We start from the raw sequence: 12185 nt of genomic DNA, 5'->3' as shown, positions 1-12185 counted from the left end.
CACAAGTTCTTTGTGTCATAAAAATACTTAAGATTTGGACAGAACTTTTGGAAAAACCTAAAGGCAAAAGAATGGAAAACAAAGAGTACCTTGAAACAAAGTGTGTGTTATCTGGACAAAAGGAAACACCAAGAACCCAGGAGCCGTGACCAGAGAGAGTTCCTGCTAAGTTTGCATGTTGTCTGTTGGGAGAAAAGAACAAACAAACAAACAAACAAACAACGGGATGAAAAAATAAACAAGACTCGTCATTCAAATCCAAACAATGTCAAACAGTTTATAAATGATTTAGAGATATCAACATTAACCAATTGGGAAATAATTTAGTTTATTTGATGGACCCATCAAAATTTGAGGCAAATACAGGAAGCAGGAATGGTACACGTCATATATCTTGATGTGGTTATCATCAGAAGCTGTGATGAGCAGCTGTGAATCTGGCGAAAATGTAAGTGATCTGATAGGCATGGCATGACCTGTAGGGTAGAGTAAATACAAATTCTTCTTAATAATTATTATGTTTAAGTACACATACTTATAATATCCAAAACCTTCAATTTGGACTGGACTTGATTGAACAATACCTTACTATGTCCTGTCCTTGGCTTTCCTTGGACTAAAAGTTGACTAGAATAGACTAGATTTCAAATTAGAATGATTTGATTTGACCAGACTACAACAGTTACTGTACTTGTAATTGCACTTGTGATAATTGAAATCAAGTACAGTCCAAATAGGAGGCTTTGGAATGACGTATTAGCCTAATCACTTTTGTGAACGCTTACGTTTTGCCATGTCTTTGACTGAAAGCGTGTTGTAGTCACCAGTGGTAAGTTTCCCTAGTTTTGACCCACTACATCAAATGACCAACTTTTTCCCATTGAATGTCACATGAATTCTCATCAGTGAATAAAAGACCTGTAAGATCTAGACCTGTGCTGTGGTTTGTTTGACTTACCAACGATACGTGTATACTGCACCACTGAAGTCGGAACATTTACAGATAATGAGCTCTGTTGAATGCACAGGGACAAACACTGACAACAAATCAATCACCCTTTCTTACCCTCAAGAGTATGCAATAGTTTTCCAGTTGTAAGGTCAAAAATATTAATAATTCCATCTATGGCACCACAAGCTATGTAATGACCATCTGGACTCTGAAATTTCAAAACACAACTCAACACTTATTACAATTTCAAGTTACAGTGCAACACGCCTTACTGTGGCCACCTAACAAGGTTTTTTTAAAACTTATATGCCAATCAGGGTGAGTGAATTTGATTGACAGTCACCCGTCCTTGCAAAGTGTGCACGGGTGTAGTTGAGCATCGTTGAATGGGTTGTTTGAATTGACGTACTTACACGTAATTGTCAAATGTGAAAGTTTGTTGGGTGGCCACGGTAAGGCGCGTCGCACTGTAAGTGCAAGGATCACTTCTATCTTTTGTCTATAACCTGCATCTCAAACAATTATACTTGATGATATTTATTTAACCACATGTCACCTAGGAGCTACACAACTCAGTTTCAACATGAACATGAAATCAAATCAGACTTTGGTTTTTGGGGAAAGGGGAAAACCAGAAGAAAAACCTCTTGGAGCAGAGTACAGAACCATCTGTCCTTTCAGGGGAACTGTGACATGAGCCCAGCAAATTGACCTGCCCCCAATTGGGGTGGCAGGCTTCATACAATGTAGCTCAGTTGGCAGAGAATTGCACCAGCATTGCAGAGGTCATGGGTTTGAATCCCGTTGAAACTGCCTGAAGTTCTGTAAAGTGACAATCGTTTCAGTTAAAGGCAAGGATCACTTCTATCTTTTGTCGATAACCTGCACTTCAAATGTACATTTCCTTCAAAAATCTTGAAAGAGGACTCAGCCACCAAAAAACAAAAGAATGCTTAGCGTAGGTCTTTACTGCGATCCTTGTTAACTTCAGCACATTTACCAGCAGCTTTCTTAAGGATGGTGCCTAATTATTCAAAGGAATTTTTGCACAGTTTGCTCAGAATATGCAGGAGAAGCAGATCTTAACAAGGGTTATTGAAATCCAAAAAGAAAATTGGGGGTAACCACACATTTTTTGAAGATAATTAACCAACAGTATTTGTAAAAAGCTTTAAAATACGAAGCAAACATTACGGCATTCTTTTCCAAATTGAAGCTTAATTAAATATCTGAAAAATGCATGGTAACCCTGATTTTCTTTTTGGATACAAAGAGCACATGCTAAGTCCTGCTTTCTGCGCATACTTTTGAACCACAAAAAAATATCCCAGCCTGTATTTAATAAGCACCACCCATAGGAATTCAGAGGATTTCGAGATGTACAGAAGGTATGTGCAATAACAATAGTAGGCACCATTGTTTAATAAGTCAACCCACTGACAGGGCAATGACAGGGTAAACAGGGACACTGTCTGCTACTACTACTTAATACTAGCTGCAGGGATGACCAACAATTATTTTAAGTTCTCCGAAAAGAATGTATTTAGGAAACACAAATAACTCAAAAATATAAAATTAAATTTTAATAGCTACATGTAACATGTAGGAGCAAATGATATCCAATAATAATTTATAATTTGAGTATTAAACCAAAATGTTTTTTCCACAATTTCTTTGGTTCCACATCATTTACGATGTACCGGTATCTTTACGTTAGAGACTGACACACACTAAGAATCTTAGGCCATACTCTCCTTCAACCTCGGTATTAAAAGGTGTGGCCAATATTATTGTTGCAAGTTACTTCTTTTAGTGCAGGCTTCATGTATTTGTACTGCTTTGATGTCAATGGACCCATTGAATTGATCATCATGTATAAGGACAGGCTAAACTGATTACTTGAGTTACAGTAAGTACTCTCCTGGAAACCCCCTCGACATAAGGTAATTTGGTAAGGGCTGGTTTTCATCAGTCACATTTTAATTCTTAGAACCTTTCATTAAATAAGAGTCTGTGATTAAACACAAGTTTATGCATCTGCACATGTCGTTTATTCTATGACTTGTGCTTGCATTGCTTGAAAAAACCAGCCTTAAAGTATATGCCATTAGCTACAGTGCTTGATTTGTCTTCAGTAACTAACTACTCACATAGGCTATACTCATGGTAAATTTTCCTCTTGTATCCAAAGCACTTTCTTTCTTTCCACTTTCCACTCCTATTAAGTTAATTTTTCCTGCATGACTGCCTGTAGCAATGAACCTTGAATCTGGTGAAAATGCCACTGTCCATGTATCCACTGTTAACACCAGTAAAATGTTAGGCAGTAAATAATATGTGCATCATTTCATTGTTTCTTGCCTTAAAATAAACACATGTAAAATAATGTGCCCATACAGCCACATGAAATTGCAACAAGGCAAAATGACAGAGAGTTTGACATCGGAGCATTCCAACCAACAGAGGTGAAAAATGCTATAAAATCAACGAAAAGTGGGAAAGCAGCTGGTCATGATAGCGTAGTTGTAGAGCTTCTAAAGACAGATTTGGAAGAGAGAGCAAAGGAGTTGACAAAATTGTTCAACAAAGTGAAAGAAGAGGGTGTAGCACCAAAAAGCTGGAGCAAAGGACTAATAGTAAAGTTACCCAAGAAGGGTAACTTACGTGAGTGTACAAACTGGAGGGGTACGGTATCACACTTTTACCAGTCATAAGTAAGATCTTTGGCAGAGTGTTGATAAGTAGAATTAAAAAAGGAGTTGACAACATCTTGAGGAAGGAACAAGCAGGGTTCCGAGAGAACAGAAGTACCATTGAACAGATTTTTACTCTCAGGAATATAATGGAGCAAGTCAATGAATGAAATGCACATCTGTACACACATTTCATAGACTTTGAGAAAGCATTTGATTCTATACATCGCAAAAGTCTATGGAACATCATGTCAATATATGGAATCCCAGAAGAGCTTATCAGTCTGATAAAAGCAATGTACAGCAACTTTGAATGCGCAGTCATGGAAGAAGGTGAAACAACAGAATGGTTTCAAGTTCAGTCTGGAGTAAAACAAGGGTGCACCATGTCAGGTTTTCTTTTCTTACTATGAATTGACTGGGTCATGAACAGAACTACAGAGGGTAGGAGAACTGGCATACGATGGAAGCTCACCTCAGTCTTAGAAGATCTTGACTTTGCAGACTACATTGCTTTATTGTCATCTAGATATGTTGACATAGAAGATAAGACCAGTAGGCTTGTCAATGAAGTTGCCAGAGTAGGACTTAAGATCAATGCGAAGAAGTCAAAAGTTATGCGAATAAATGCCAGAAACGACCAAAGAATAAAAGTAAATGACGAGCAGGTAGATGACGTTGAGGAGTTTTTGTACCTAGGGGCACTGCTGGATAAAGAAGGCGGGGCGACCAAAGATATACAACAGAGACTAGTAAGTAAAGCCAGACAAACTTTCTACAGGTTGTGAAGAATTTGGGACTGTAGCGAAATTAGCAGGAAGACGAAAGTTCAATTGTTCAAAACAATTGTCAGAGCAGTTTTGATGTATGGCTGCGAAGCTTGGAAACTCACAAAAACAGAAGCAAAGAAGCTAGACGCTTTCCAATACAAATGCATGAAATGCATACTGAGAATAGGATGGCCACAGACCATCTCGCACCAACAAATCCAGGAGACCACAGGAGTGAACAGAACGAGCGATGAGATCAGACGCCGAAGATGGAATTGGATTGGGCATATATTGAGGAAGAACAGAGAGGAGCACTGTGTTACAGCATTGGCGTGGAGGCCAGAGGGGAGGAGGAGACCAGGTCGACCAAAAAGAACATGGAGGAGAATGGTTGAAAACAAAAGAAGAGTAGCTGGGTGGCAATCATGGACGACTGTCAGAGCTTTAGCAGCAAACCAAAGAGGATGGAAAGAGAATGGCACGAAGAGATATAGAAAATAATGTGCCATTTAACAATTATTCCTCGAGCCCGAATGGGCACTGAGTCAATAGCCCATGAGGCCGAAGGCCGAATGGGCTATTGACTCAGAGGCCATGAGGGCGAGAGGAATAATTGTTTTAGTAAAATCCAACTAGTTGGTCAAAAAAATATTGAGACAAATCATCTTTCGCTAGTTAAAGCTAGACTTTAATTGTTGTTTTGGCTTTCAAAGCCGGCGCTTTTCGCTACTAGTGGGCTATAACAAATAGCCTACTAGTAGCTCAACCAATCAGAACGCAGCATTGATAATAAACCACTAGTTGGATTTTACTAATATCAATTATCAATGGTCCTCCAGGGGTGAAAATTCCCTCAGTGTCAAATGGATATTAGCAGTAAAATTCATTCTTTCCTCCAGTAAAAATCTAGAGGCTGTTGTTCCTTTCTTCAGCAACGAAGCAATTAACAAAAACCAAATCAGGCTTGCTTTTACTTCTATCTCAAAAGTTTTAAATCAGCAGATGAGATAGAGGCGCAAGCTCCTCCTTCCTTTTATTTGGGTAGTTCTACATGTAAATTCCTCCTTTTTCACATGCCCTCCATTCCACTTCCCTTGTAGTGCTTGCTACACATGCCATCAATATATGCATGGTTTTATGTTATTATGCCAAATCAACTGTGCAAAAATGATCAAATTGACTGACTTCGGTGTGTACCAACATTTAAAATTAAAATGGGATGAGAAGAAACCACCCCCTCCCCTCCCCTCCCCCTCAAAAAAAAAAAATCTCAAGCAAAATACAGATTAAAATATAACCTTGTGGATACCTAATTGCTTTAAATATCAGTCCCCCTTAATTTGTTTAACTTCTTCTAAAAATGATTTTAATCCTGACCAAGTTGAGACTTGGTCAGGATTAATCAAGGTGTAACTTAGTTCTTTAACAAAAGTATGCACCTGGTCCACAGTCAATGGCTTTCAGTTGCTTTCCAGTCTCTAAATCCCATATTCTGATATGACTGTCCAGTGAACTTGAAGCTGCAACTTTGTTTGTCATGGTTAAGGATTAAACACTTTAAATGTACTTTAATTTGTAACCTGCTGATCAGTAAGTTGGAATGTTCTTGCAAAGAATGGCAAGGAAAAACACAATCTGATGCAGCGTTGAGTACAAGGTATTAATTTTTTTATAATGCCTTAAGCTTGACTACATCACCAGGAATACATGTACTTGGCCCAGTTTATGGAGTGTTAGATTAACATGAGAGAGGTCAAACTACCCATAGCTAAAAGGTAAAGCAAGATTAAGGGTTATTCAAGGGGCAGTGTCACATTATTTTAGTCAACTTTCGAAAGAAAAGAAAAACAAGACGATATAGCTAAATTTATAGTGGAAGTGGAATAGCTATATCAAGCTACGTGCAGTTCACAGGCACCCCACTTTTAATAATCTAAAAGAAACAATTCAAACTTACAGTAACAGAAACATGATTAAGAACCCCAACCTGCAGGAGGTTGGCTATTCACAAAGTGTCACTGGTAGAGTTTAATGTAGGGCAACCAGAAACAAATCCAAACCAGAAGCTACAATTAGAAAGGGATTTGAACCCAGGGCAACGGCATGCAAACCCATTTGCTCCAAAACCACTAGACCACACCAACATTATGGTTATTATTATTTTTGTTTGCCCTGTGTTGCACTTGGTGGATGTGAAAAAACAAACAAAATTGTTATGTCAAAGCTATATTACTGTAATTAACAAACAATAACTTTTTTCTTCTCAATGGTGGCTTATTTGCTCCACGTCACTTACAGAAGCTCTGAATTAGAGGGGTGGCGAAACTGGTACCTCCAAAATTTTGGCCATCGCAAACTTTTCATCCAATCTTGAAATCTTAACTGCCTTTGCGAAGAGTCGCGAAGTCTCGTTCATATTGCATTTACTTTGGTGTGAAGTCTTGCATGTTGTGGTCTCAGTCTTGGATTTGCAAACAAGGGTCTCAGTATCTCGGGTTTTATCATTCATTACCCCTAATTAAGATGAACAAAGTCCAGTATAAAGGATACGTGTTCCTGTTAAATTAATGTCCACTGACACCACTCCAAGTTGATGTCCTTCAAAGTTAAACCTGGGTTCAAGTTTGTCTTCATTCCTGTGTGTAAACAATGAAAGAAGTTCAAAAACATCAAAATACAGGGATAAAAATCTACTGGCGATACAGTTGCTGTTGCCCTATATATTCATGTCATTAGTCTTACCAGAGATATAGCATTTTGATTGTGTCAAAATTTATTTGACCAGGATTTGCAAAATGACATGCAAAGTCAAGACCCAAAAAAACCTGGTATACTTCATGATCAGGGGGATCAATAAAACGTTGATAGAGAAATCAATCTTATCATGAGGAAAGCCTGGATCTCATCACTTCTAAGTGAGAAGGCAATGTTGCCATCTGAGGAGCTTTTCTGACTCATGCACCTCCTGTGTTCTTCTCTTTAGCCTATGTGTGGCCACACCCTCCCCCCGAAAGAAAAACAGGGTTAGGGTATGGCTACACGCAGGCTATCTTCTGTTCTGCTGCCATTGCCAAGGGATGAGTTACGTGTGTCTCAATGACTGTCCGTGGAGGGCCATGGCTAAGTTACAGTAATTGTCAGCAATTAGAGCTTCCTGCTGTCAAGGAGCTGACAGTCACAACAAAAAGCACATGAACATCCTATGCTCCCTTTGAGAACCATCTTTAAAAAGATATGTTAAAATTATTTACAAATGTAGTAAGTTTACAAGCCCAAATGTTGCATTATTACAGAAAACTGAGTTAGAAAGTGCACAACCTTGTTTTACAAAGTGAATGCGATTTGCATAATTTTTTACATTACCATACAAATACACTGTTCATTCACAGAAGAGCAAGTGTTCAAAAGTTTCAGTAGTCTAGATGCCCTTAATGAAACAAATACGTATTTGATATGACTGTGCTGTAGACATAAATACAAGAAATTATTTTACAACACTGACCATCTCCAGCATTTGACCATATCATCAACGGCACCAGTGACAATGTTTTCCATCCCATCTTTGTCACTTGTTCCCCAAGCGACTGTCCAAATACTGTCTTCATGAGCTGAAATAATTTTTTGTTTGGTTTTCAACTATGGGTAGTAAAGCTCCTTAATCTTGCTTTATATTCTACCTTTACATACAAAGAGCAGAGATTTATTTTTATTGCAAGAACTGTACAAAAAAGTATGTACATAAAATTTCATCCAACAAGGAATGGTAGCACCTCCAAGAAACTGTAAAATCGAAGAGTACTACAAGCTCCATCAGATAAAAACAAATGTATTTTAATTAATGATGATTGATCTTCCTGCACATTTATGAGAATCGTCTATTTATATAGGGAAGATACTGTTTACAAACACTGCTTTTGTTATTCAAATGTGCCAACCAGAGGAACAAAAGACCCTTTGTGGCGATAGCCAATAGACCTAATCGCCTAACTCAATGTATGTTGTATCCAAGTCAAGTCTCCCGGGATTAAGATTCTTTGTGTATTGTATTTGCATGATAATGGCGAATTCATATTTAAATGATATGGAAATACCTGGAACAAAACGTTTTATTTGCAAGGGGCTTGAATTGGCTACAACATTGAGTATTAGCCGATTAGCTCTGTGAGGCTCTGGTTGGCACATTAAGATAATAGGTGACATCAACGATATCTTCCCTATATCATAATTTATTTATACATCATAATTCACAAAGGTATCCCATCATTGTGAATATCAAACATAACTATATATAACAATTAATTACGTAAAATAGACATTTAGCAAAATCCGCGAATTGAAAGGAACTAAGACAGTCCCTCTGTGACGGCTTGTGTCCACAGAAGGCTGATCTAATAAAAAGAAAGGTAAAGCGCTCCATTCTTTCAAAGTTCTCATGAAGAAGTTGTACTTATAAGTATTAGTAAAATCCAACTAGTGGTCTATTATCAATGCTGCATTCTGATTGGTTGAGCTACTAGTAGGCTATTTGTTATAGCCCACTAGTAGCGAAAAGCGCCGGCTTTGAAAACCAAAACAACAATTAAAGTCTAGCTTTAACTGGCGAAAGATGTTTTGTCTCGATATTTTTTTGACCAACTAGTTGGATTTTACTAAAACAATTATTCCTCTCGCCCTCATGGCCTCTGAGTCAATAGCCCATTAGGCGTTCGGCCTCATGGGCTATTGACTCATAGCCCATTCGGGCTCGAGGAATACTTGTTAATTAACTTACATGTACTATTACTGCTAATGTTAATAAAAGAAAGTGTGACAAGGCTGGAAGTACAATGTCAGTCTGCTTTGGCTACATTTTGTAATATTTGGTAGAAGTCATGATCTTACAGATTGGGGAATTTTGCTAAACAAAAAAAATGAACTCACCTTGTTCGTGCTTGAAGCATACACTGTATTGTGACTACAGACAGAAAGAGAACAAGCTTGCTGTAATTTGGACATTGGTCACTGATGTTCCTATTATTGTATTTAATTTGTTTTCACGTCAAAAAAAAAAACAAGCTTAACATGACATTGACACAGAAAAGAAGAACTGAAGATCGCACTGACCATGGTTTTAAATTAAGCGAGGATCAAGCTGCAGTTATCCAAGCTGACGCCATTTTAAATCATGGGCTCAAGTCAGCGTTTGTCACAATAACGCATCGGTAAGAACTTCATGTATGCCTTATTGTTATGTATTTAAATATAAGGTACGTAGTAAAAATGTGTTTTGAGCATCAGTTTTCACGTGTAGTATGTGTAGTATCACGTGACTTTTTGTATAAACAAACCGCGAATATGTATGTGACCAACGTCGTTCCCAGGGTCCTCTCTGGTTTTGTCCTTGCTGTCTTCATTACATATTTCTAACCACGTCACTGCATCGTTGTAAAAGTTAACTGTCGTCAATAAAAAGGGTTCTTTTGCTTGCTTTTGTCTTTTCGGAAGCTTTAACTTCACCCAATTTTTGGTAGAATATCTCTGAATCAACGCAACTTGTGTTACCCATTTTACGAACCGTACAGGGCCACGCATTGCGCACGAGTAAACTTTTGCATAATTTACTATGACCGAGAAGAGTCTGGTCCCTCTTGCACCAGGAGAAAAGTATTTGCTGTTAAAACTAATGATGACTGCTTGTCCAAGTCCTCTGGGGTTTAGCGATTAGTTACGGCGAAGGCCTCAATATTAAGGGATGACTGGTTCAAGACTCGGTAAGGGCAGTTCAAAGCGATCTCTTTCTCTCGTGTACTTATTGGAATTGAATGGGTCAAGGGTACATCAGGTGGAAGGTTAATTAATTAAGAGGGATAGGGACAGACAGAAGAGAGTACAGAAGAGAGTAGAGAGGAAAGTGGAAGGAGAAAAAGGCGATTTTTTGGTTTTTTGGTTTGTTTTCAACCCCCCTAAAAAACCACACCCCATGAAAAAAATCCCTTTTCAAACAGTTGATAAATAACCTACGTTAATTAAATTTACCTAGTTTGATTTATTTTCACCTAGTTTGATTTCAATGGACCTGAATTTAATTTCAACCATTAACATATACATGGGTATATAGGGCTAATTATTTAAAGACTCTATAATAAACGCGTGGGATACACTATAATTTGAATACACTGTAATAAGGGATACATGAGGTACCTAGGAAGATCTCATTGAAACATATGCTGTATTCAGAATATGTGGGCTCATGTTAGAGCGTCACGTGCGAAATGTCATCAAATCTAGCAGGTAATCATATCATAAGTACCTTTTCGGGCCATTTTCGTCTACAGAAGCCACCAGGCTAGCATCATTAAGCTAGAATGTGGGTAAAGGCAAGCCTTTGAAAGAAAACAGAGGCGAGAGATGGTTTCATGCAGATTGGGACGCCTAAAATGCTCTGTTGTAAACATGGCGGTTCAGGAGTGAAGTTGTCTCTCTGGCCTTTCTGTGGACGAATTCCAGGACCTACTGACACAATCTGGGCAATTAAGTTTTGAAAGCTAAAACCTTCAATCGATGCGTTATTTTGCTGGTAGGACTGGGTGGCCCGACACTTATAAAAAAACTATGAAATGAGAATCGGGAGTCTTCCCTCGTCATGGAATGGCAGAATTACCCAGAATTCTTTTTGGGCATGAGCGAGGCAACTTAAGAAGCACGAGACTGGCCCTCATCGAATGGCTGAAGCGCGGTCAGAGGAAATGATTTCTCAGCCAGATACTCAGGAGTAGGCCTGGTGTGTGCTGTTAACTTAGATTTTGGATTTCTGAACAAGCTTTTATCATAGAAAATTCGCGACAAAGTTGTGCTTTCATTTCGCTGTAATTCTCGTCTCAAAGAAACGGTATAATAATGTAAATAAGAGAATAAGGATATTTATATTTGCAGATTACCTGTCCTCTTACTACGAAAGTCAAGCTCTACATCTCTATGCAATAAGCGCATTCAAAATTTCCTCGCATTACTTGATAAAAGTATGTGTTTGTTTTGTTTTGTTTTGTTTTCTAATATTTCAAGAAAGGGTTTTTCTGCTTATATGAAAAATACGTTTTCTCTCCCGTCCCCTTCCTATGCATGATCTTCGCGGAAATTACATTCTGTCCATAATTAAATTAATCCTGGAACAACCATTTATGGTCTTAGTTGTCTTTTTTCTTACGTATCAGCTAAGTTGCGGAATTCGCTACCTGATTTTATCCGTACCTATGAGTTTACTGGTTTTAAAAGAGAATCAAGGGCCGCATTTTGTACAGCGGCTTTTCTTTTTAATAAATATATCTTTAAATATTATGTATTTAGTAGCTATCTGTATATGCTATGTATTTTAGCTCTAAATGTTATGTCTCGAAGACATTAGCTCCTGTACTTATTCCGAAATTCGAGATGAAATAAAGCTTATGCCTGTATGAATGTTACCTTTAGCAGGGCGCGTGCGCACGTACACTTTGTAATCTGCGACTCCAGTGCTTACCATATGACAGATAAAATTACTTTTCACTTAAATATATAAGCCATCTATTTCTTACGCTATATTGACAAGGGCGGTTTGGAGCTGTGAGTAGGCGTGGGATTTGTCACATATGGTTTAGGGGCCGACATATCTCTCCCTCAATGCCGTACCGGGAGGCAAGGTCGGTAGCAGAAAGCAGTGAAGGGCCAACTGCGTCCAAAAGCGATCGCACGGGCCGAAATCCCGGGATGATTCGTTCGGTACGACGCTCCAGCGCCGGTGTCTGGAGGTACTGC

General features: G+C 38.4%; 1 protein-coding gene across 1 annotated transcript in view; it reads right to left on the bottom strand.

Moving 5' to 3' along the window:
- LOC138042396 (superkiller complex protein 8-like) overlaps positions 1 to 9641 on the bottom strand; it is a 12177-nt gene extending 2536 nt beyond the window's left edge. The window contains exons 1-9 of the mRNA XM_068888275.1: positions 9519 to 9641; positions 9336 to 9369; positions 7918 to 8023; positions 6966 to 7051; positions 5855 to 5941; positions 3103 to 3251; positions 1067 to 1160; positions 383 to 476; positions 90 to 182 (exon numbers count right to left, since the gene is read on the bottom strand). Coding sequence (XP_068744376.1) covers positions 90 to 182; positions 383 to 476; positions 1067 to 1160; positions 3103 to 3251; positions 5855 to 5941; positions 6966 to 7051; positions 7918 to 8023; positions 9336 to 9369; positions 9519 to 9521 — 746 coding nt within the window. The 5' untranslated portion in view covers positions 9522 to 9641. The remainder of the gene's footprint in view (positions 1 to 89; positions 183 to 382; positions 477 to 1066; positions 1161 to 3102; positions 3252 to 5854; positions 5942 to 6965; positions 7052 to 7917; positions 8024 to 9335; positions 9370 to 9518) is intronic.
- Between the last annotated feature and the right edge of the window lie 2544 nt (positions 9642 to 12185).

Source organism: Montipora capricornis, chromosome 3 (assembly GCF_036669925.1).
Source record: "Montipora capricornis isolate CH-2021 chromosome 3, ASM3666992v2, whole genome shotgun sequence".
NCBI classification, from domain to species: domain Eukaryota; kingdom Metazoa; phylum Cnidaria; class Anthozoa; order Scleractinia; family Acroporidae; genus Montipora; species Montipora capricornis.
This window is presented reverse-complemented; position numbering and strand designations above follow the sequence as displayed.